This window comes from Perca flavescens, chromosome 11 (genome assembly GCF_004354835.1).
Source record: "Perca flavescens isolate YP-PL-M2 chromosome 11, PFLA_1.0, whole genome shotgun sequence".
NCBI lineage: Eukaryota > Metazoa > Chordata > Actinopteri > Perciformes > Percidae > Perca > Perca flavescens.
The window spans coordinates 7,632,186-7,658,969 of NC_041341.1; the positions used below are offsets into that span (position 1 = coordinate 7,632,186).

General features: G+C 42.8%; 1 protein-coding gene across 1 annotated transcript in view; it reads right to left on the reverse strand.

Annotated features, from left to right (window-relative positions):
* vwa8 (von Willebrand factor A domain containing 8) overlaps positions 1 to 26,784 on the reverse strand; it is a 116,745-nt gene that overhangs the window by 41,552 nt on the left and 48,409 nt on the right. Inside the window, exons 25-31 of the mRNA XM_028591338.1 lie at positions 25,480 to 25,685; positions 12,249 to 12,400; positions 8,958 to 9,066; positions 7,796 to 7,934; positions 5,759 to 5,946; positions 2,036 to 2,158; positions 230 to 294 (exon numbers count right to left, since the gene is read on the reverse strand). Coding sequence (XP_028447139.1) covers positions 230 to 294; positions 2,036 to 2,158; positions 5,759 to 5,946; positions 7,796 to 7,934; positions 8,958 to 9,066; positions 12,249 to 12,400; positions 25,480 to 25,685 — 982 coding nt within the window. The remainder of the gene's footprint in view (positions 1 to 229; positions 295 to 2,035; positions 2,159 to 5,758; positions 5,947 to 7,795; positions 7,935 to 8,957; positions 9,067 to 12,248; positions 12,401 to 25,479; positions 25,686 to 26,784) is intronic.

The following is a 26,784-nucleotide window of genomic DNA, read 5'->3' on the forward strand; positions in this document are numbered from 1 at the left end:
TAGTTTCAGTTCACTTTCAGTTTATTCACAAAAGTTAAAAGTACAATCATAAGTCATAATGCAGATATGTGAAATGGGACCCCATGGTAAGCTATCTGAAGGTTGTGTTAAGAGGCCCAGGCACTAGCAAATAATACACATTATGAATACCATCATATTGTTTGGAGAAAAAAAGAAAACATGTATTATACAATAACAGTTTAGATCAGTTTAGATCTGAGTAGCTTACCCATCCTCCTTATAGAAGAGGAGCCAGTTTTTGTGGGCGAAGTCATGACACATTTTATGCCCTCCCTGCAAAGCAACACATAATACACAACACGTTCACTTTGGAATGATTAGTTCAGTGTCGTAAATGTGTAAATGATTACTAGTCCTTGTGTAAAACTGGACACATGGGGGGGTAAACTACATGTGTAGTCCAGTGTTTTCTCTGGGTTCATCGAAGATTTAGGTACGCATATTTGGCTCTGGTTTTAGGAAAAAAAGAAAAAGAAAAAAAAAAAGTTATGTTTTTCAATAAATAAATAAAATGCAATTTGACCATTGACAATTTGGACCATTATTATCACCATATCTGTGTCTAAAAGATTGGAAAAGTTAGATTAGATAAATAAATAAACAACACAGAAAAAACTTGCGAAAGAAGTCCAATTACAATCATTAGATCTGAGAAAAATCATTGGATGGTTTTCTTCCTCAACTTTATTGCTGTTTTTTGCTGCATTTCAAAAATTCATTCAGCTTAGGTGTTGACAAAAACGGCTCGGGTGCTGCACCTAAGATTTATAACGGCAGGGCCAACCCTGTAGTCTATGTGGCCTCTGTGGCTCACTTTTCTCCTTTCTCTTGACTCCTTTGTATTGTCTTTACTGCATGGACTGCTTTAAAGGTCCCATGACATGGTGCTCTTTGGATGCTTTTATATAGACCTTAGTGGTCCCTTAATACTGTATCTGAAGTCTCTTTCCCGAAATTCAGCTTTGGTGCAGAATTACAGCCACTAGAGCCAGTCCTACAATGAGCTTTCCTTAGTATGTGCCATTTCTGTGTCTGTAGCTATTGAGGAGGAGAGTGGTAGGGGCAAGGTGGAGGGTGGGGTGTGGCCTTGACCAACAGCCACTTTGCTCGTTTGAAAGCCATGATGTCTCTCTCTCATGGGTGGGCCAAATTCTCTGGGCGGGCAAAGCAGAGAAAGGGGAGGTAACCTTGCTCCTTATGACCTCATAACAAGCAGATTCCAAAACGAAAAAACCTCATAAAGTGAAATTTTCATGCCATGGGACCTTTAATGCCTTTGCCATCATCTGTGCTTTTTGCTTAGGCCTGCTGTCATCATAGATGTAATGTAACTCATTTTAATTTTAACCATTGTATTTTATGATGTCTATTTTCACCTGGCCGGGGACTACAGCTGGAAATTAGCCGTAGAGGCTAAAGCTGCTACCTTTACTGTACAGTTAATTAAGTGCTCATATTATGCTCATTTTCAGGTTCATAATTGTATTTAGAGGTTGTACCAGAATAGGTTTACATGGTTTAATTTGAAAAAAACACCATATTTTTGTTGTACTGTACTCTTTTCACCCTGTGTGTTGAGCTCTCTGTTTTAGCTACAGAGTGAGACATCTCACTTCTGTTCCATCTTTGTTGGGAGTCGCACATGCGCAGTAAGGACTACTAGCCAGTCAGAAGCAGAGTATGAGGGAGTGCCCTGATAATACCTAGGTAAGGACTACTAACCAGTCATAAGCAGAGTATGAGGGAGTGCCCTGACAGTACCTAGGTAAGGACTACTAGCCAGTCAGAAGCAGAGTATGAGGGTGTGCCCTGACAGTACCTAGATAAGGACTACTAGCCAGTCAGAAGCAGAGTATGAGGGCGTGCCTTGACAGTATAGGTAAGGACTACTAACCAGTCAGAAAAAGACAAAAAGCGTAATATGAGCACTTTAAGGGGGACTGTCCATGATATTATAAACTAATAAACTAAACCACATACTGTGGAGATGATTCCAAACATTTAAACCTCTGACCTGTGGTTCCTTACTGCTCCACCAACTGGAGGCTCTGGTGGCGGAGGGCGGATCAGTGTCCGGAGACAGCATGAGCCTCCGCACGGCGCCCGTTACCATGTCCAAATGGAGCACCGTGTTACTCTGGCAGAGGGACACATTGAAAGACGGACAGAAAGCGCAATGAAAATGTCAGAAGAAGACTGGATTCAAAACGTCAACATTTGCTTAAACCTCCGGAAAGAAAACTCCCAACCAGCATAAATGGAAAACATGTCCATGGACAGAGAGAGGAAATGAATCATTCCATTATGTCAATTACTTAATGCAATAAATGTTTGTCTTAGATTTGACACTCCCTGGATTATTATCTGCAAACAACACATACACTTCTTTCAATTTATGGTTGATCTTTTGACAAAGATGGACTATGGCCTAAAATTCGGAATATTTTGAGTATTCTAGCATAATACATCATGGTATATATATATATATATATATATATATATATATATATATATATAAATATACTCTATCTCATATTTTCAAATATGATTTGAATGCAGTACAAGACTCTGAGACCGCCAGTTTTGAAGGACTTGTCAGGGTCAATGACTCAAGGTTTAAAGTTCTAGATTGGTCCTGTGCACAACAGTTGCAGAAGTAGTCATTGGCAATGAAAATCTTTGGCCTCAGGCACATCCAGCAATGAAAATAACTAAAAGACAAAAAAACACAAGTAAAAGCTAAGACAAAAGTTAATATATAGGGCTAAAATATAAAAGGGCCCTATCTTGTCAGTGGTGCTAGTCTAAAGTCAGTGGCGCTAGTCTAAAGTCAGTGGCGCTAGTCTAAAGTCAGTGGCGCTAGTCTAAAGTCAGTGGCGAGTCTAAAGTCAGTGGTGCTAGTCTAAAGTCAGTGGTGCTAGTCTAAAGTCAGTAGCGCTAGTCTAAAGTCAGTGGTGCTAGTCTAAAGTCAGTGGTGCTAGTCTAAAGTCAGTGGTGCTAGTCTAAAGTCAGTAGCGCTAGTCTAAAGTCAGTGGCGCGTTATTCAGATGCTATTTTAGGGGCGCATGCTTGGCCATAATGTAGCGTGTGCACAATGCACATACACTTTGCTTCTCTCGTCTACACGGACGCAGCAGTTCCCATTTTTGCAAACCATACATAATTACAAGGAAAAATATTACTGAAAATGCGCTTCAGGTGTTTGGATAGATCAGGAGGCACTTTACAGTACAGTCCTCAAAAAGTCCCAGCATTCTCTGTGGCTTGTTGTGTTTTACACAATATTTCCATGAATCATGGATGTGTTGATGACATAAATGAGGAAATATTAGAGGACTTAAGGAGACGTGATGTTGAACTACGGTGGGATTGGACACTCCGGCGGGATCTGGTCCGGGAGTAATGTGCGATGTGCTCCTGGTGGAGCGGGTGGACGGAGATGGAGTGGGGGGGAGGAGGAATGGGCACAACAGGAGCAGGTGGTGCGTTTGGAGGCCCACGCTCCATGGCTGCAGCAATCCTCTCCAGACTTGAGGAGATGCGCCCGAGAGGCCGCAGCAAGACGGGCATTTATGACTTTGCTGCATCCCGGACAGCTCCCGCTGGCGTGCGCCAGGCAGATCCGCCGTTATAATAGCAATCCGCCATGGAACAAGCGCGCCTGCTCTTAAAGGGAATGTGACATGACGCTCTGATTGGTTTATTGCACGTTACACCCAAACCACACCTAGCTACTTCAGACCAACCCATTTTAGATTTGCGTCGGGCGCAAGAGTCATTTATCCTGCCAGTATCATAGCAACAGCGCCCGAGATCCGCACGCTACTTGCGTTTCACGTTTGATACATGCGTTTCAGATCGTTAAAATAGGGCCCAAACACATAAAATATGAATGAAGAATCAAAAGCAACAATTTCTGCATTGTGCTTTTCTTTTTGTTACCAAGGCCGGTACCAAAAAGCTGGGCTTTTACGTGCTCTTAGTTTTCAAATGTGCTTTTGTTTCGGCACAAATCTCTACAATTACAACTCACCGATGCTCTTGATGAGTTTGTTATTTTGTTAGTTCTAAACCATAGGGAAAAAAAAAAAAAAAAAAAGAATAGATAAAATTATAGACAAATGCATATTTTGGTGCATATCTCTCCTGCTGTCCAACCTGTACCAGTTATAATGCCACACCTAATTTGGACTCAAGCTAAAGTACTGGTGGCTGTACACAGTGCATTATTTTTGCATAACCCTTTGCTTTACTACAGCCAACAGAGGGTGCTACTCTCCAGGTGAAATTTCCTGGAGTTAGCTCCAGCTAATGTGAACACTGCAAGTTACTTCAATTTACATTTTTTGCTTGTGTGCTTCTGCATCTGTGTGCAGGAGCGTATCTCAGTGTGTGTGTGTGTGTGTGTGTGTGTGTGTGTGTGTTGGGTTAACTGTGTGCAAAAAAGGCTTTCGTTTGTGACGCACTAGGCTTCATCTTCAATTGAGTTTTATGAGCAGGAGCCACAAGGGAGCTGGCCTCGGCACCGGCCGCCATGCTTCACACTAATGGTTTCCTTATGGCCTCCCATTCCTGACATACACACTACTTCACCAAGGACTGGATGAGCTATTCAGAGAAGGCAAGCCCCATTTCCTGATTCTAAACATATACTGCCTTTGGAGGAGAGTGTGTACATCTGTGTGTGCGCGCACACGTGTATGTCCCTGCATGTGGATGTGGTTCCTGACAGGCCCGGGTGTTAGGAGTTGGTTTTTGCATGTCTTTTTATGTGAATTTAAAAAAAAAATTGTTTGTTTGTGTATGCTGGTACAAGTATGTGTGTGCATTAGAGCTGCTAAGATGATTCAGTCGTCAACTATTAAATGAATCGCCAACTATTTTGATAGTGGGGGGGTGATTCTCCTGGAAAGCCAGTGACCTGTGAATGAACTTTCTGTTGTCTGGACCTCTTCATTTTTAGACAGACGTAACATGATCCATCGCCACGGTATTTTTAGAAGTCCTCTTGCCTAATATGCACCAGCTGTACAAGTCTTCGGGTTGGAGAAATAGCTAACATGCATTGTTCTTGTCTCGCACTCCGCTGTCACAGGCCGGGGTCCTCTGGGGTGAGAGAGGACAACCACTAACCGCCAACCATTTTAAGAAATCCAAACAGACAGCGCCAAAGCTATTCTAAATCTGGAAGGATGTGCTCTGAAAACAAGTTTAAATACCAGTGTTGCGTCAGTGTCACATTACACGTTGTACTTGTCAGTAAACAAGGACATCAGACAACAGAGACTGGACTATGTGAACACTGACAGTCAGTGTGTGTACGCTTGGGTTTCAGTAAATAATACTAAGACTAACTTACTATTTCCACATCATGTAGTCATACTAGCTTGTCTGTGTGTGTGTGTGTGTGTGTGTGTGTGTGTGTGTGTGTGTGTGTGTGTGTGTGTGTGTGTGTGTGTGTGTGTGTGTGTCAGACTGCTTGTTAGGACTTGGATGGGATGCCCAAAAAGAGGGCTAAACGGCTAGCAAAGTACTGCGCACTGTCTGCTAACATGATGAGACGCTGTTACTTATACCCACGAGAACGGAGGAATATGCTTAATAGTATGAAGACCTCCCGTATGCCAACAGCCCATGATTTTGTATATGTATTTAACCGAATCTATAATATTTATGTCTCTGTGAATTATTCTTTTTAAGTGGACTTAAATAAATTGTGTGGGTGTGTGTTGCCAACCTGCTCCTCGTGCAGCACCACCTGTCCATCCAGAGGACTGCCGAGGGGTGCGACAGTGACGAAGGGCTGCCCGACGCCGGTGACGGTCCTGGGGAAGACGTCGTAGAGCTCCATGCACTGAATGGTCTCCCCGCGCTCCTTCATGGAGTACAGGGACACCGGGTTACACGTGGCAACGTACACCACATCTGCAAAACACACGCATGACAGGGAATGTGGGATTGTAATTAATACGGTAATGTGTGTCTGTCTAAATCCAGACAGATTTGACAGTTAGTCGTTTAAACCAGTGTTTCTCAAAAGCGGGTACGTGTCCCCCTAGGGGTACTTTGGAGGTCTGCAGGGGGTACGTGACATTTTTCGCTAAATGTTTTTCAGTTACAAGGCTGTTGCACCAGACCATTGTACCTCTTCATATAGACTTTTTTTTCTACCAAAAATTTTATGGTTTTGTGGCCTTCTTTTGACCTATTCTTGCCTTCTTTCCTTCTACTGTCTTTTTTTCCCCCAAGTTTATCGCTTTATTCCAACCTTTTTTTTGAAGGTTTTGTCGCATGTTTCGACCTATTTTTGCCTTACTTTCTTCCACGATTTTTTTTCCGACGTTTTTTTAAATTTTTGTGTCACTTTTGTCGCCCTAGTTTTGCCTTACTCCCTTCCTTCTTTCTACTGTGATTCTTTCCGAAGTTTTTGTTGCTTTTTTGAAGTTAGTGTCTCTTTTTTCAAAGTTGTTACTATTTTTGACCTATTTTTGCCTTACTTCCTTCTTTCTAACGTCTTTTTTTCAAGTTTTTTTTTTTTTGTCTCCTTTTTTTAATCAGCATTTAAATGTTTTCCAGGTAGGAGGCTGTTATTTAATCTATCGCTGACATTGATGTATTCTTCCTCTTTATAGAGACTTTCTTTTTCTACCAAAAATGATTAGCGCTGGTCAGGGGGTACATGGCATAAAACAACTGTTCAAAGGGGGAACATTATTGAAAAAAAGCTTTAGAACCACTGTTCAATACATTTGGGGAATCCAGTTTGCTCTAACTCTTGTTTATGGTATCAGGTCTTTTTTTCTGTTTTGTGATCACTATCATTGGAGTAGTTGTGTTTTACCCACAACTGTTTCTAGTCAAAACTTCTAGGGCTGCCCCCAGAGTCAATTAGTCGACTAATCGGACTTTTTGGTCTTAGTCAACTTTTTTTTTCTTTGGTCAATAAGTCATTTTTCATGCTGAATGATTCATTTCCGAGAAAATTATGAGCACGTATCTAGTTCACACAAGATTTACGTCAAACTGCGTTTAATTTCTCCGTGATTCTTTGTGGAGAAAAGTGGCGACCTGTCATTGAAGGTGTTGTGTTTCATCCAATCACAGTTCCACAACTGTTTCCAGTAAAAACTTCAAAGGGCATCCCTTGGCTTCATCCTTTCCTGGAAGAAGTCTTCATGTGAGTGAATTGTCCCTTTTGAATATTCCCCGCCATTTCATCTATAAATCTTACATCATTCCTTTGGATCCTCTAATGTACCTCTAAGTAAACACTGAGACCTATGAATGTTTTGCAGGGCCGTGTTGATAGATGATTTGTGTGTGTGTGTGTGTGTGTGAGTGAGTGAGTGAGTGAGTGAGTGTGTGAGTACGTGTGTGTGTGTGTGTGTGTGTGTGTTTGTGGGCTTGCTTAACTATATTCGTGGGCTCCAAAAACCGGGAGTCCAGTATGCTTGTGGGGTCCCGACAGCTTTGTTTAAAGGGCTGTTTGAGGGTTAAGACTTGGTTTTAGGATTAGGGTTAGAATTAGGTTATGGTTAGGGTGAGGGTAAGGGTTAAGATTAGGCATTTAGGTATGATGGTTAAGGTTAGGGTAAGGGTTAAGGTTAGGCATTTAGTTGTGATGGTTAAGGTTAGGGTAAGGGTTAAGGTTAGGCATTTAGTTGTGATGGTTAAGGTTAGGGTAAGGAGCTAGGGAATGCATTATGTCAATGGCGGGTCCCCACAAAGATAGTGCCACAAACCTGTGTGTGTGTGTGTGTGTGTGTGTGTATACCATCTTTGGTGGTGACATCACAGATGATGTTCACTTCATTCATGGGAATCTGCCAGTGGGCTTTCTCTTCGCTGAAACTCAAAGCCCTGCTTTCCTGTCTGTTGCAGGGGTAACTCTGCACACGCAGAAACGCAGGGCCCTGGAAACACAAGACACACTGTTACAATAACGCACGCACGCACGCACGCACGCACGCACACACACACATACACACACTTACTGACTCACCGAGTATGAAAACAACACGGCAACTGTGCTACAGTTGCTGGATTCGGATCACGAGGCTGCTTGTTTATTTTTTCTCCGAATACTGCGGGCCGCCATGCCAAGCTGACACAACGCAAAAAACTCCTAAAAAGGCTTTAAGATGATACTCCAAAAAAAGGTCAGTTTAGACTCATGGATTAGTGGATCTCAAAGGTTCAGACTGAGTCGAGATCGGAGATTGCTTACGTAAAGCCCTCGTGCAGCATAAACCACTTCGCAGTGGTGCATCTACACTTAGCAGCCACTTTATTAGGTACAGTACGATACAACTGTTCCGCCATAAATGTACTTTATGATGCCTATAATGTTTTTTTTGGTTTTTTTACACTGCCATACAAGTGTTAATTCAATTATATGCTTTGCATTGAGGTCATGGTTAGTGTTAGTGTTGTACTGTAATATAATATATAGAGAAGAAGATCCTTTATTCATCCCTGCGGGGAAATTCGAGTGTCCAGCAGCTCACACATAAACACACATTCCCATCCACAACAGTTTCCCATAATAAATACAATGCAAATGCATACACAAGAGTTAAAAATGGGGAAAGAGCAGCATAATTACAACTACTGCACACAGCCCAGTTCTGATCTGGTCTAGTATAGTTGGATTGAGGGGTGTTTCTAAAATGCTGCCCCTCTCATGTATAGAAGTAGGGAGGAGAAAACCATTAGAAACACAGGTCTCTGGGCCTAATGATATTGCTCCTGAGTGTAAGTGTTCATATAGGGATCTTGATCTTTTGTTGAAATTATACTTCACATACAATTCTACATTGTAGCTGTTATTTGTAAGATTTGTCATTTTGATCCTTTTCCCATTTCACCACATGTGGAAGATGTGGAGGGGCACACCAGTGGATCTGCTGCTAGTTGAACTTTCACCAAGTGTTTACCTTGATGTCTATGGGGCGTGTCTCAGAGGGACAGAGCAGTTTGCGCCGTGCGTTGCCACCTTGGTTTACGGTCCAGTACCCCGTCATCTTGACCTCTGGCAGGGGCAACCTACAGATTGAAGTTCACATTTTGACAACTGCCCGGTACGAACTGGAAACATGTGAATTCCTGAGATACAAATATAGCAAGTCGTGAGTAACGATGCAAATTAATGCCATGTGTTTTTGACAGTGAAACTTGGCCCGCATCTGACGGTATTTTATTTTTAATTTTTTTTAATTTTCCATTTCGTAAAATAATGGGTCTTACTGTCACCATTTTGCATCCCCACTTCAAATAAAATCAACTCATCTTATGAGGGCATCGACATGGCCACCACAAAATGACTTCAGATGGAATATTCTGTTCTAAGTGGGATTTCATGAAAACAAAGGCTTTAACTTGACCCCCCGCGCCTCTAGAGAGACGCCAATAAAAAGTGTGTGTGTGTGTGTGTGTGAAAGAGAGAGAGAAAGAGAGTCCCTGCTCAGCTTGTTGTGTCTGTCCAGATGTTTACTGGTCTTCCCATGGACCATAGCTGGATTGTGGCCACAGTCTTACTGGCTGCAGGTGGGGTGAAAGATCCAACACGACCGCAAAAAAAACACAGAAATTCCAAGTGGATAAACGGGGTTGGAGGATAGTCACTCAGGCCTCTAACCATAAATATTTAAATTAATGGAAAAGCAGTGAGATACATTAAAGGAACTGTTACTTGTTTTCCATGTCCAAAATTGGAAATCAAGAGAGACATTTTTTTTTTTTTGCTTTAATGTACACAAGATGCTGTGGGATATAAACTGTTCAAGATGGGCTTTTAAAAACTAAAAGACTCGCTGAGCTTGAATTTTGCAGGTACAGACATACTGGAACAGATAATCTATACAATCAGCTTTGTCATTGCTCAAGGAAAATACTTGTTTCTCTGCTCTCTTCTCAAGATGTTACTTGAGAGATTTATGAAACCTAATTTATGAATGGGATACGTCAAATAAAACCACAGGAGACAGACGAGACAAATATTTTCCTTTATTTTAAAGACAAAGCTGTGCATAACAAGACAATGTACTGTAGTGGATGTTAGAATCTTATCTTTCCCATATAGGAGTTGAGGTAATGTGAACGATCTAGTCAGCCATTAATGGAAAACCTCAGGGAGCGCTGAGGAGACTTCATGGAAGCCTTAACGTTTCATTCAGTGTGAAACCAACATCAGCCGATTTCAAGCATTTCAGGATTCCATTTCTAAAAGTTACTAGCCACTCTTAAAGATCAGCAAATTATGTTTCATGTTTCCACTCTCAGCACCAGGGGGTTGCCAAAGGGCTCTCCTCAGAAAGAAAAGGGTTCTACTGAGAACATCTGGCCTCTGAGGAAACACTTTTCTGCTGACAAGCTTCTGGGATTGTTCTTCTAAAAGGCAAACAGTGACCACAGTAATATCAAGAACCATTCACCGTAACAAAGCCACTTCAGGGGAACAACGTTGGAACCTTTGGAGGGTGACTAAGTGATAGAAATAACAGTGTTTCCTCTATGTTGATTTTGTAGTGGCGGCCCACCATGGCAAAATTTCTCCCACCACGGTATCAGAAATAGGGCTGTACAAAACAATGTTGTTGCAGTTGCCTTTTAAATTATTTTGCTGCTCACACTGCAATTTAAAGGGATACGCCACCGTTTGTTGAAATAGTGCTTATCACGGTCTTCTCTAGCTGTAGATAGGTGGGCCAACGCATTTTTTGTGCATGCATTGTTTTAGTCCGGTGCAACACCGGCAGCGCCGCCGCTAGTTAGCTTAGCGTAGTGAATGGAATCCTATGTTGCCGGTTAGCATGTTGTGAGTAAAAGTGAGCCAACAAAAGACAAAAAAAACAACCTAATTACTTGTAAGACAAAAAAATGTGTTTGCCCACCTATCTACAACTAGGGTAGACCGTGATAAGCCCTATTTCAACAAACGGTGGCGTATCCCTTTAACAACAAGTAGAACTATTCAGAGGTTACTGGGCCCGTCCAGTTTAACTCCACACACTGTTGCGTTGATGGAGTTTAATGTCAAAACGTTCGCTTTCTTCCAAGTCGACTATTAAACGACCAGCTCCACCAGAAACGTCACCGCGGTGGGTCCGTTCTAAGTGTAGACCTGTTAAGTGCCCTCTAGTTCTTCAAAAAATACAGTTCAATCACAATTGAAAATATGCCTCATTGTGTGTGAATAGAGGTGAATAAATATATTTGTATTTGTTGCAGCGAAGTGTCAGTTCCGTTTCATACATAAAACATTTGTGTCTGTCTGGGGGTCTGTTGTTCGAACAGACCTGCCCCCACTGCTAAAGAATGTCTACGATTATACGATTATACATTTTGTTAATTTGATCGTCAATATTATACGAGAAAAAAGAAAAAAACAACCCTAAATAAAACTGTAATTTAGCAACAACAAAAAAAATGCAGCTCTTATTCTGTTTTTGTGATATCGAATTATCTTTCTGACCGGTCGTTGTAACTGCGTAAGGCGGCGTTCAGACTGCTTGCGTCGGCCGTCCGACCGGCCGGCAGAAACACAGGTCTTTCCATTCATTTCCAATGGGGGTAGTGCGTTTAAGGCTGCAGTGGGGGTTTGCCGCAGGGGGGGGACACTCAAAAAAACAACAACTCAACTTTTGGAGAAACGCAACCGTCACGTCACGCTGCGGTGGCCAATCATGTAACCGGAAATCAGACTTAAGCTCTGATTTGAGGCGGTGTGAGAGTCCCGTACAGGAAACGGGAAACGGCGCTGCCTCTATCTCTGCCACGGGAAAGTTTCAAAACACTAGGAGGGTAAAAAAAAAACGAAAACAAAAGCCCTGAACTGCCCGGGAGTTTGTGTAACAGCTGAATGTCTCCTGCAACAGCAAAGCACTCGCTGTGTCTCGCTCGTCTCCTCTCTTCTGTGAAATGAAGCTGCCTTCAAATGCAGTCGGAAATGTCGAAAATCTATGAACAATCTGACGGAAAACAGTAATCGTGAAATACGATCAGCTTTGTCGGGCGGTTCAAGAACATAACAGGATGCACACAAATGGGCCGTTTGATTGACACTCCACCCCCGCCACACCACTCTGCGGCAAATTGCTGGATGTTTTTTTTTTTTTTTGTGTGAATGTCCCGTAGTCAGGTATTGGATATGTGCATGAATGTGCCTTTGATGTTTGTGTTTGTGTGTGTGTGTCATCCTAGCGTCTTTGTGCTCCCGATGCCCTTACTCCTTGGCCGGTTTGACAGAGCTGGGCTTGGCTCCGATGGGGATCCCGTGCTTGTGCAGCGCTTCGATCAGGACCTCTCGCATGTCTTTGTTGTACGAGTCAAAGTCGAAGACGTTTCGCACCACGTTGGCCAGACCCTCGTCCGGGAATTTCTGTGAAGTAGAAGAGCGAGGGAAAGGGGAGAGAAGAGGAAGCAATAGGGTAGTAAAGGGCGAAAGTCGGGAAAGGTTAATTGGGGGGAAAAAAGGGGACAAGAAAGAGAGAGTAGGGACATGGGGAGAGAGAGAGAGAGAGAGAGAGAGAGAGAGAGAGAGAGAGAGAGAGAGAGAGAGAGAGAGAGAGAGAGAGAGAGAGAGAGTCGGGGAGGGAACGAGGGTGAAAAGGATGGCGGGAGGAGGGAGTTTTGGAAAAGAGAGACAGGGAGGATAGTGAGAGGAATGAAAGGGAGATAAGAATAGGATAAAAGAGCAGGGAGGGTGGCAAGTAGGATGAAGAATTTGGGGGAAAAAAGCAGAGAAGAGGGAGTGAAGAGGGTCAAAAAAGGAGAGAAAGTTAATATGATTTACAAGTCTCCAACAGGGGTCGATGCAGGGACACAGTCTGGAATTAAACGTGCTATCTGGAAGATAACTCATCTCAAGCCTCTGACCACAACACAGACAAGTCTTCCTTCTCTTGCTGAGGCAGCTTTGTGTTTGGGATATAATGAGAGAGATAAGTTATATTGTCTCAATACCTTTTCTGTATTGTACAGTAACTACGGTGATATGTTTGGTTAATAGGCAATAAAGGCAGAGAAATGGAGAGAGACAGAGGAGCTGGGAACAAAAGCAGAGACGGAGGCTCCACTTTACACGGTCAGGGGAATTTAACCAAGTCAATAAAATGTTGGGAGATGTAACCCAGGTACAACTTTGGGTACCGGGAACTTTTAAACAGACATTTGTCATTTTTGAAATTTTTTGTAGACTAAGCAGTTGTCCCGATAAAGGCGGGGACGTTTTTTGTTTGTACCAGATGCCCCACTTTCAGTGCGGATGCAAAACAATGATTTTTGATACCTTGAAATATTTATGTTTTTCTGCAAAACTACACCATATTTCTGCAAGGTTAAAGGTCCCATGGCATGAACATTTCACTTTATGAGTTTTTTTTAACATTAATATGAGTTCCCCCAGCCTGCCTATGGTCCCCCAGTGGCTAGAAATGGTGATAGGTGTAAACTGAGCCCTGGGTATCCTGCTCTGCCTTTGAGAAAATGAAAGCTCAGATGGGCCGATCTGGAATCTTCTCCTTATGAGGTCATAAGGGGCAAGGTTACCTCCCCTTTCTCTGCTTTGCCCGCCCAGAGAATTTGGCCCACACATGAGAGAGAGACATCAGGGCTTTCAAACGAGCAAAGTGGCAGTTGGTCAAGGCTACACCCCCACCCTCCTCTCTCAGTAGTTGAGAGCTATAGATATATCGATGAACTTTGTTTCAAAACCCTGTTCTGGTGCCGATCAATTGCAAAAAAAAAATAACTGAGAAAATGAACACAATAGTTACAGAAAGACGGCTTTGTATCGATGATTTTTTGTCTGGAAGTGACATTCCTTGTTTATTTATTTATTTTATATATATATATATATATATATATATATATATATATAAAATAAATAAATAAATTTATGGGTTAGACTATCGTGTCGTGGCTGCTGTAATACGTTTTCTAAATTCTTTATTTTGTGCAAAGTAGAGTATGTTGTGTGTGGACACTCAACAGGATCATTTATTTATTCATTTATTCATTCATTCATACAGCCATACCAGCACTATGTCTACAGTCTTGATGTGTGTAATCTTCTAGGCCAAAGCTGTAATTGAATGTTTGTATAGATTTTTAAAAGCCCTGGATCCTGGGACATTATTAGGACCATAATGGCACTTTCAAAACGTACACGTTACAATGTTGTTTACACTGTTAGGCCTATAAACTGCTGCACAATCAATGACCGCTTCGTCCCAACTAAAACATAGATTGGATGTAAAGAGCACTGGGCTATATTGATCTGGGTTCCCAGTTACTACAAAGCTACAATCATGACCAACTGTCAAGTGGTAATTAGGGTCTACAGTGGTTTTTGCTACAAAAGAAGCGATATGGACTCGGACTTAAATGAGCCTGTATCTGTCCCACTCCTGCAGTTCAATATTGGCGGTGATTGATGACAGAACAGGGTGGCCGGTGGGGAAATCAAATATAAGGGCTGGTCCCGGGGCTAGGAAGTATTGATCTGCCGCAGAACAAGCTCCAATCTTCATTTTCCTCTTCTCTAAGCCCGGTTCTTCTGGTTATTTCTTCTTGCTCTCTGGACTAAATACTGTGCACCTAGGAGACCCTGACCATTAAATGCAAACAACAGAAGCACCATCTCTTCTGACTCCATGCATGTTTTAAATGAATGAATGAAATGGATGGATGAATGAATGAATGAAACCTTTATTGCCCCGAGGGGAATTAGTTTTGCACTCAAGGGAGCCACATTGAACATTACGCACAGACAACAGTAAGTAACAACAACAGTAAAAACCACACCAAACATCCAACGACATTGAAGACGTAGAGGATACAGAAAACAACAACAACAACAACAACAACAACAACAACAACAACGCAGCAATGGTGGTGACATGCAATCAGTCCAATAGCTAAGATGAATCAATAAATAATTAAATAAATAATCAATATTGCACATTATAAAATGTCTATGTGCCGGTGTCTGATCCGTTCAGTAACTGAATGCTCCTCGGCGCGTTTGGTTTTTGTTAGGGGCATTCGAAATCTACGTCCAGAGGAGGGGGGGACTGAGCAAAGTGATGATGGATGGGATGGATCATCCAGTATCCTCAGGGCCAGATTGAGGGTATACTGTTCTGTGACGTTGGAGATGCTTTGAACTTAAAAGGTCCCATGGCATGAAAATTTCACTTTATGAGGTTTTTTAATATTAATATGAGTTCCCCCAGCCTGCCTATGGTCCCCCAGTGGCTAGAAATGGTGATAGGTGTAAATCGAGCCCTGGGTATCCTGCTCTGCCTTTGAGAAAATGAAAGCTCAGATGAGCCGTTTTGGAATCATAACAAGCAAGTTAACCTCCCCTTTCTCTGCTTAGCCCGCCCAGAGAATTTGGCCCACCCATGAGAGAGAGACATCATGGCTTTCAAACGAGCAAAGTGGCAGTTGGTCAAGGCCACACCCCCACCCTCCACCTTGCCCCCCCCCTCTCTCCTCCTCAATAGCTACAGACACAGAAATGGCACATCCTAAGGAAAGCTCATTGTGGGACTGGCTCTAGTGGCTGTAATTCTGCACCAAGGCTGAATTTCGGGAAAGAGACTTCAGATACAGTATTAGGGGACCACTAAGGTCTATATAAAAGAGACTTCAGATACAGTATTAGGGGACCACTAAGGTCTATATAAAAGAGACTTCAGATACAGTATTAGGGGACCACTAAGGTCTATATAAAAGAGACTTCAGATACAGTATTAGGGGACCACTAAGGTCTATATAAAAGAGACTTCAGATACAGTATTAGGGGACCACTAATGTCTATATAAAAGAGACTTCAGATACAGTATTAGGGGACCACTAAGGTCTATATAAAAGCATCCAAAAAGCACCATGTCATGGGACCTGTAAATTATGTGTACCAACTTTTTCCTTCTGACAGGCGATTTAGAGTCCCTTTCGTTTAGATACGACAGGCTTAAAGGGGTGATAGAATGATTATATAGAGCAGGGGTTCTCAACCTTTTGCAAGCTGGGCCTCCCCAAAGCTGGTTCATTGCAGTTGGGCCCCCCCCTCCAATTTCTTGGCGAAATGTCTGATAAACGTAGCCTCAAATCATCCTCAATTTGTGCACGATTGCGGTATTTCGTTTTGAGTGCAGTCATTTCTGAGAATCCTGCCTCACACAAATATGCCGACGCGAAAGGGAGGAGAATCTCCAAGGCGACGTCACAGAGTTGAGAGTATTCCTGCATCAATGCTGCCCAGAATGACGAAAGAGGGCAGGAGGTCAGTGGCGTAACTAGCCAACACCGGGCCCCTATGCAGGATTATCAAGGCGGGCGAGCACGTGATGAAGTCGCAATGTCCACGAGTAGGCTACCATGGATAGGACAGGATAGGATCATAGAGACACAGCATATAAGAGATGGGATGACTGACAAAATCAGGAGTAGCCTACGCGCACCACAACAACAAAAAAACACTGGTGAATGTGCACCATAACACAGTCCCTCCAGGATTTCACAGCCTTTTTTTGAGATTGTTGCGGCCCAAAATGCCTGATTTCACGGGAGCTTTTGTTAAAAATTGCGATAAAAGTTGTAGTGTCTTTTGTATGTGTGTTGCAATGAAGTTGCAGAAGATTTTTTTTATAGTTCTTTAAAAATAAAAAGGAAACTTGTTTGGGGGAGCATAATAATTATTACTATTAATTAATTACTCTGGGCTGAGATTTCCTAGGAACCTTAAAAGGCTCAGGATGCTGCAAATGTTGGTATAATAGGAAAATGGCTGGTGGATTTAAGACAAGAAATTATAATTTATTGAACGAATCAAATATGAACATATCTGTCACCGTCAGTGGCTTGTTGATCTTTACATTGTTAGTTAATGTCCTATCCTGGCCCCACACACACACACACACACACACACACACACACACATTCATACGGTTTGATAAAGTACTTATTGGACTTTAACTTATCATTGCACTTACAATAACGAGCATAGCTGTCCTCAATTTAGCTCATCTGCGTTTTTTCCTGCATCCACCGTGTGTGATTGTGTGTGTGTGTGTGCGCGCGTCAGTCGCGGGGGAAATGGAGCAGCAGCCCCGCCCGCTGCAGAGAGCAGACAGTACTGAAACAGCAGCCACTTCAGTGAATAATGAAAAAACCTTACAGTGTACATTGACGTTAAAATGTACACACGTTGGCAGTAGAGTCTGAAATGTTTTCCACGGTCTTTCGCTGTACGTTTTGTTGGTAAATGTGAGATGTTCGAGTCACACACACGATCGTCGTCATAACAGAAACAAGGAAATGAATTTGACCAGTTCTAACTCCCACTTGGTCAGTGGCTGTTCTGTCATTGCTGACAGGTGCTCAGATGCTGATTGAAATCGAGAGGAGAAGTCGTGTGACGTGCATCAGTGAAGTCTGCGAGGCTGGGGAACATGTCGCAGTTCCCTCGACTGATGCGGCCATGCCACAGGTCAAGTTTTTGTGTGAAGGCGTCCACTCTGTCAGCAAGCAAAATCTGAGTTTATATGAGGAGTGGTGTGTGTCTCCTCTCTGGTCTGACTGCAGGCTGGGACTGCTGCGCGAGGCTACTGAGAGACTGACTGGCTTTTGGATGGGGGAAGGGCTCACGGCAGCACCCGCTGCTCGTTGAGCACAGTAACTGCAGAGTGATACGTGCTTTTGAGTCTACAAACACCACAAAAGTCTCCAATAACACCAGTAAAAGTCGCTAGATTAGTTTTTGACAAAAAAGTCGCCAGGTGGATGATTTGTTTGTGTGTTATAGTCCAACCACTTGCATTTCAACATGGGGGAAATTTTGTCCCCCCAGGGGGGCGGGCCCCACCGGTTGAGAACCACTGATATAGAGTATTTCACACTGTTCCTTATGGTCTCCTAATGGGGTATGTAACATTGGTTGGGCTGAAAATGGCCTGGTTGATATTTTATTGGCCCTTATGCATTCCTGTGTTTTGGCCCTATTTGTAACAAGAGCTTTTATTCCAAATATGGTATGCTCATGAATATTTAGATAGCTGCACGCTGATTGGTTGAGCGAATTGCCATAGGCAGACATTAGAGATGCGCGCTGATTGGTTGAGCGAATCCCCAATACACACACATTAGAGAAGCGACAGAATCTCATATTCCAGACACTGCAATGTTTCATTACCAAATTCACTTCTGAGACTTTTTTATATGAGAAATCAACTATATAAAGCTCAAATATGGGCCGTTTTACGAAAATTGAAGGTTAACAAATATGGTAAGACTGTGTGTCGGACTTCAGCGGCGGTGCTGCTGCCTCGCCGCCCGGCCTGCCTTCCTTCACAGAGCCCGGCCTGCTGTGAGCTCCGTTAGGCTGGCAGCCCTGACAGAGCTCCAGGGGCCTGCAACTCCCCTCTTCCTGCTAGCTAAATGGCCCGTTGTGTGAGAGTGAGAGCGCGGTCAGCGAGCTTGTTACACCAGCAATCTCTTACCACATGTTACACACAATGTCACGCCACTTAGCTATACAACATCTAAATGTCTTATAAAGTTAACAACGGTGTCCGATTTCAAGTTAATATTTGTGAAGTTTAGCTAGGTGTTTCGTTAGCTGCGACTGTCCCTTCAATCCTATCTATGTGTAGCTACAAATCACGGATAGTTAGCTTCATTTTTGGTCGTAATTCGAGTATATTTACAGTTTGAATTTCATCACGCCACTTATACAACATCTAACTAAGTGTTTTATAAAGCTAACAACGGTGTCCGATTTCAAGTTAATGAATATTTGTGAACTGTAAGGGTTTCGTTAGCTGCGACTGTCCCTACAATCCTAGGTGTACAAGATTGCGGCTAGTTAGCTTCATTTTTGGTCGTAATTCGAGTATATTTACAGTTTGAATTTCGTCACACCACTTACACATCTAACTAAATGTCTTATAAAGCTAACAACGGTGTCCGATTTCAAGTTAATGAATTTTTGTGAATTCCAGAGGAATCCTCCATCCAGCCGCAGGCTCTATCAATGAGACTCGCGGACAAGAGGCGTGTATTTCACCGATCGTTTGTTTAAATAACTCAACACATTATAATTACACACATTATAAGATTAACTGGAACCTGTGGTAACAGATTGCTGGCGTAACAAGCTCTCTGACCGCGCTCTCACTTTACACACACCTGGCATTAGGAAGAGGGGAGTTGCAGGCCCTGGAGCTCTGTCAGAGCACCAGCGTTTAGTAGTCCATTAGCCAAAAACCGGTGATTTTGCGTGGGTATGGAGCGCTGTGGGCTGCCAGTCGTAACGGAGCTCAATCGAGCTCAGAGTAGGCCGGGGTGTGTTAAGGAAGGCAGGCTGGGCCGCAACACAGGCAGCAGCGGCGCTGAACTCCGACACAATTTGCAATTAGCCATCCATTTTCGTAAAACGGCCCATATTTGAGCTTTACATAAAAAAGTTTCAGAAGTGAATTTTGTAATGGAATAGCAGAGATCTGCGCGACCTAGATTCAGAAGACTACCTGATCTCAGGTCAGTTGTGTAGCCTATGTAAATGTTGGGGCATGACTGTTCTCTTAAGGTTCCGGATTTTGAGATGCTTACGTAAGCAACTAGCTTTGTTGAGATTCGCCCGTTTTCAGCGGCAGTTTCAAAATATGAGATTTTCATAGTAAAGGGGTGTCAATGGGACTTTGAGCTTCTATGTATGTCCTATTTACCCACTGAACTGTCGTTATTCAACTATGACAGGGTAAAATTGGTTTTGCATTCTATCACCCCTTTAAGAACTCTTTTACTAAAATCAGTGTGCTGCCAATTAAGATCTGGACCAGAGCATATCACCAAACATGTTTCTTTGCGATGGCTGTTGATATGTCTTCATCTTTGTACTATATGTGTAAATTATCTATGTAAGCATGTTCTCTACTAGCCTAGAAATCTAGACGCACCCTAGCGGCAGCAAATGTAATTTGCAGCCAGGGTCAGTCCAGCAGCTCTCCGTTGGCTTGCAAGCTGGAAAAACCAAACTCTGGCAGGGCCAATCACATTGTGTATAGAGTCGGTGGGCGGGGTTTATGGCTGCTGCTGCTGCTGGCGAACAGCGGTCTTTCGAATCGGCTTTGGTCGCAACTCTGGAAGACTTGGAGTTAAGCTTTTCTTTGAGAAAAGAACAAAGAACGGTGTTCAAAGTTTTGCCGACCGGATACGGCAAAAATGTAATCTATCAACTAGCTCCGCTACCTTCTTCGTTGCTCTGCCTGGTTGTAGTGCTATCCTATTGCGTGCAGTGGGAATTTGACAGACAACCGTTAATCCCGGCCCTCAGACTGAGCCCTGCCAATGGTGAGTTCCCAGACCCAACGTCTTGATGTGGGTCTGGCTTGACAGGCTAGTTCTCTACAGCATGGCTAGAGCTGCAAAGATGAATCCATAAGTTGTCAACTTTGAAATTCTCTGATTCCAGCTTCTTAAATGTGAATATGTTCTAGTTTATTCAGACAGTAAAGTGAATATCTTTTGAGTTGTGGACAAAACGAGACATTTGAGGACGTCATCTTGGGCTTTGGGAAACAATGAATCGAACATTTTTCACATATTTTATAGACCAAACAACAACAAAAAACTAGAAAAAATTCGACAGACTAATGGACAATGACAATAATCGTTAGTTGCAGCCCTAACCATGGCTCCACACGGTTTGTCTGGAGATGGATAAATGAGTAAAGAAGCTGCTTACTATTCAAACAACAATACAACTATAATGACAAATTACACTGATTGTGTTGGTAGCCATGGATACAATGCTCTCTGCTGTGTCTTGAGGGAATCAAAGCATCACGTTGCTACTAAACTAAATAACTTTTCCATTGAAGTCTGTTTTGGTAAATGATTACAGGTTTAATCCAAAGTAAGGGAGTCCCATTCAGCATGAAATATGTTGTGTGGATGATGTCAGACTTCTAATTACTCACAGCTAGCTGCTGGGTCAGACGTTTGCGGTGCAGATTTGTGGGCTTTTTATAATGAGGAAGTATAAGGACAGATGGTGAAATGGGTGGGGGAAGGGGGGAGAAAAAGGGGAGCTGTGCAGGGGTATTTTCAAACTCAAATGGCATACAGCGATAAATTCTTTGAGAGCACAGTTAATGTGATCCATGACAGATAATATGTTGTTTTTTACGCCTACCCCACCCCAGCTTTATTCCTTTCCCCCCTGCTCAATGTCTCTCTCGCTGTGCCGGCATCTCCCAGTGACTCTGTTTTATACTGTACAAAATTATAACAATTTTGTTTTTGCCCCCATTTTTCATGAGCTGAACTCAAAGATCTAAGACTTTATCTATGTACATAAAAGGCTTATTTCTCTCAAATAGTGTTCCCAAATCTGTCTAAATCTGTGTTAGTGAGCACTTCTCCTTTGCCAAGATAATCCATCCACCTCATATCAAGATGCTGATTAGCAGAGCTGTCAAGTAACGACTACTCCGACTTCTACTCCTTACATTTTCACGCAATTATCTGTACTTTCTACTCCTTACATTAGGGTTGGGCGGTAATACGGTGGTACGATATACCGTGGGGTCTTAAAAATAACAACGGTATCAGTTTAAATACCGTCATTAAAAAAAATGCAATGCGCTTACAGACAAGGATTAAATATTGAATATAATGTATGTAATTATGTGTGCTTGTCATTACGTGACAGTGTGGAGGAAAAAGTAGTTTTCTTGTAAGTTGTTGTTATGTTATTATTGTTTCAGTATTAGTGTTTGGTATTCAGTTTCTGAACGGTGCACAAGCCAACAGTTTGGTGATGCCGTCTGAGCCTTACGTCATTATTTTTAATTAGTCACGGTAATACCGTATACCGCGGTAAAATAGGGAGGAGGTTTGATGGTATCAAAATTTGGATACCACCCAACCCTACCTTACATTTTAAAAATTGCCTCGTTACTCCTAATTCAGTTTGGTTCGTTTTCATTCCGGCTTGTCATCGTTCAAAAAAAACACAAAAAAAAAACAACCTATCCAGATAAATCGCGCCATCCGGATAGAGGGAATTAGATAGAGGTTGGATGAGAAGTATAAACATATACCATTCCAACACCCTGTTGATTTGTACGCGATCCATCGCACCTGCACAGACCCAGTGCTAATATGGCACCGATGCTTTAATGACCGTTATCTACCGGACCGAATAGCAACGCGGATTTCGGTGCCTTATTTAGATGCTACTTAAATGCCTGCGCTTCTCTCTGATGCTCCGAAAACGGACGTTAGAGGGAAGTGAACCATCGCCGCACGGAACGCTAGTTAACACTACACTCGACAGCAGGTAACGTTAGCCTACCGTTAGCTAGCAGCTGGAGTAAACAGAGACATGTCACCTTTTTCAGCCCTTCTGAGTTTGCAGGTTATGTTAATATAACATTATATCACATGTCATTATGGCCTTTAGAATACATTTTTTTTTGTGGAGGTGGGGTAGTGCACTATAGGCCCCTGTGGGGGCTAAGATTTTGTCCTTAATGGCATTTTTCAACTAAAGAAATTCTTAGTCCACTAACACTTATACGATTTTGTCGACTAATCGATTAGTTGATTTAATTGACAGAGCTGTGCGCTTTGAGAGGTGGTTAAGACTAGAAAAGCACAATATAAATGTAGTTAATTAACCATCTGTAAAACTAAGTTTCTCCATAATTAATCCTGAAAAAGCACCACTTTAAATCTTATGTTTACCATAAATGTGCTCAGATGTTTCTTGGAAATAAGTAATTAAGCATGAATAAGCATAAAAAATTACTAATCGACTAAACAAATCTTAGTCGACTAAGACCAAACGACCGATTAGTCGACTAATCGACTAAGAGGTGGCAGCCCTAGTACTTTTACACTTTTACTTGAGTAAAAAGCTTGAGTTGATACTTCAACTTCTACAGAAGTATTTCCAAACCCTAGTATCTATACTTCTACTTGAGTAATGAATGTGAATACTTTTGACACCTGTGCTGATTAGGCAGCAGGATTATTGCACAAGTGTGCAAAGGCGTTTCAGAGAATTTGGCAGTACGTCCAACCGGCCTCACAACCACAGACCAAGTGTAACCACACCAGCCCAGGACCTCCACATTCATAATATAACTTTGTTCAGTGTACTATCATGCCGTTCTTTTCATTTAAACTATGAGAAAAAACAAACAAACAAATGTTTCTGTCACTTGTTGTGTACAAACGAGTGACAACACTATAAATGCCTTCAAGGACAGAAAATCTGAAAATAAACGGTTGTGGTGCCTCGTCCTTCTCTACGATGGCCGGCTTTTCTCCCAGCCTTCAGTGGGGCCATTCAGAACTGTGTTTCAACTAGCGCTGTGCTCGATTAAAGAAATTCTTAGTCGACTAACACTCATTCAATTGTATCGACTAATCGATTAGTTGATTTAATCGACAGATCTGTAAATCTGAGTTTCTCCGCAAAGAGTCATGAAAAAGCACCACTTTAATTCTTGTGTTTACCAGAGATGTGCTCCTACGTTTCTTGGAAATAAGTCGTTCAGCATGAAAAAAGCATAAAACATGACTAATCGACTAAAGAAATCTAAGTTGACTAAGACCAAAACGACCGATTAGTCGACTAATCGACTAAGAGAGAGCAGCCCTAGTTTCAACTGTGTTGCAGCTGCACACTTTTGCCTTCCTTCATAGTTCTTTTCTAGGTTAACCTGTGCCAGTGCCAAAACTCCCTCCGAAAACCGCCGATTATACGGACATTCTGGTGTAGCGGTGTATGTTGAGGTCCATGTGTGGGTGTTCTTGTCTGGTCGAGGCGGGAACAGGGTCTCCTCTCTCTGTCACAGCTGTGTGGTGAGGAAACTCTCTTGCATTATTAAAGGTGCACTATGAGTTTCTGCAGGGGCACAGGCTGTGCATCAAAATACAACAAAACACATTTGCAGCAGCAACTCTCAGATACAGCTCACGCCACTCAATCAACTCTGCTCACTGTCCCGCCATTATGTGCATGCGCACTAACCCCCTACCCCCTCCCCTAACCATCTTGTCGATGATTGGCTGGAACGTGGTTTGTTGTATTTTGGTGCACAGCCTGTGCCCCTAGTGTTTGCTTGACGTTTAGGACCCCTGTGTTGTCTCCCGAGACCGGGCTTTTTCACAGTGTATTCAGGGGGCAGGCAGCTAGCGTTTTAAGGAGATATGCCTACGATTTGAGACAAAAATTAAATTGCGCTGAAACCATGCACGAACGCATAGTGCACCTTTAAAGCATCTAGCAGTGCAGCATTCAGGTCACATTATCTTTATGAATTACTGATAATAAAAAGAAATTGTCTGGGACCAAACTTGGGAAAATGAAAACGAAAAAGCACTGTTGTACTGTTAAGGATATGTGTATGCTTAACGCCGGAAACACATCGCAGGCTAAAGTGCCGCAAATAGCTGCGAAGCTGAGATATTTCAATTTCGGCACGCATGTTATCCATTCTGTATGGCCACACCGGCTGCAATTGGGCGCGGAGCGGCTGCTCCGGCCCGCGCCATGCAGCAGTCGTTTCAGCATCTCCCCTGTTTCCTCCGCGAGCCACGTGCGAATGTGTCAGGTCAGGCAGATTCTCACACACAGGAAGGCCACAGCGCAGCCGGATACTTTCACAAAATAAAACACATTTTGCAGCGCTTCAGCGTGCGGTGTGTTCCCGTTGTTAGTGGGGCCTAGTTCTAGGCCGACCAGGCTCCTCTCCTTACGCTGTCTCTCTTAATTATGCTGTTATAGTTTTAGACTGCCGGGGGACTTCCTTTGACACACTGAGCTCCTCGCTCCTCTCTCTTTCCATCTGTGTGCTTCCATGTTCCAGAAATGCTCATTACTAACCTGGCTCTGGGGAGCTTATTCCCCGGAGTCCTTATGTTGTCTTTTCGCGCAGCATGTTTCCTTGGATTAAGGTGGCCCCTAAATCACGGTTGCAGCCTGTCGCCGTGGTCCTGCTGCATGCCCTGCTATGGCCTGTGACACCTGCTACGCTCTGCAGTGCCCTGCTACGTCCTGTGACGCCCTGCTATACCCTGCTACGTCCTGTGACACCTTGCAGTGCCCTGCTATGCCATGAACTACTACAACTACTATTTCTAGTCACTGATCCATTATCTTTATTGTGACTATAATTGGCACTGTTCATCACAGCCCCAACCGGCCCCGTCAGACACCGCCTACCAAGAGCCTGGGTCTGTCCCAGGTTTCTCCCTGAGAGGGAGTTTTTCGTCGCCACTGTCGCACTGAATGCTTGCTCTTGGGGGAATTACTGGAATTGTTGGGTCTTTGTGAATTATAGTGTGGTCTGGACCTACTCTATCTGTAAAGTGTCTTGAGATAACTCTTGTTATGATTTGACACTATAAATAAATGGAAGTGAATTGAATTCTTACCTGAAGGTGTTTGACTATGTTGACCACCTCTCGGGTGGAATAGGGGTAGGTGATGGTGCCCTGGTCGGCCATGGACCTCAGCTCTCCGAATGCGGCCACCAGCTTCTGCAGAGTAGCATCGGGAACGTTGGGGCCGTACTGTTTCAGCATTGCCAGCTCCGCCTGGGGCTTTGGATTGTCCACAGCATGGCAGCTAAAAATATCCCCTGCTCAGAGGACAACACAAAGTCATTATGTGCTGTAGTGACAATTTTTCCATCTCTCATAACTTTTCTAAAGAAATAGCGGCTTAGCTCTTTGTATGGCAATGTATTTTGGACTACATTTGTGCATGTCCCTCGGTTTTGGTTTTTATACAAGCAGTTACATGTTTCTACCACACCCTCACATGTATTTCGTATTTCTTCAATGTAATTTGTTTTTTATGTTCCGTGAAACAAATGAACTAAACTAAACTATGGTCTTGGTATAGAAATGTTCTACCTAAACCTAGAGCCTAGCACATCGCTGCTCACTGCAACGAGGAAAAACAGTATTATTGACCCTGACAATATAATCCTGTCGCAGCAGAGCCAGACCTGAAGTTCCAGTCTAAGCTGCGCCACGTACAGTCAACAAAGTAACAGTGGACCTTTAAACATGCAGATGTAGGAATGTAACAGCTGCTGTAACTTTGACAGGTCTGGAGATTAAAACTTGAAAGACCCTCAAACTCCAGGATTCAGTAGGGACAAGGCACTTATCGGTCTGAATTCAACCAAAATCCTCCAAACTCGAGGGGTTCAAGTCTTGAGCTGCAAAGATGAATCGATTAGTTGTCAACTAATAAAGTAATCGGCAACTATTTTGATAATCGATTAATCCGTTTGAGTAATTTTTTTATGAAAACAGAGTAAAACTTCTGATTCCAGCTTGTTAAATGTGAACATGTTCTAGTTTCTTCTCTCCTCTGTGACAGTAAATCTGAATATCTTATATTATCTCTAATAAATTATAATATCTCTAGAGTTGTGAACAAAACGTGACATTTGAGGATATCATCTTGGGCTTTTTTGGGAGACAGACATCCACTTTGGGAAAAACACTGATTGACATTTTTCCCCGTATTGTGACATTTTCTAGACAACTAATCGATTAATCGAGAAAACGGTCAACAGATTAATCGACGATAGAAATAATTGTTACGTTTCAACCAAACCAGGGTTTGGGTCTTTGCTGGATGTCATTTCCCATCTCTCCCTCGCTTTCTGACATCTCTAATGTCTCTTGCTCTGTACCGCTTCCTGAGACAGGCCCTTGGCCTTG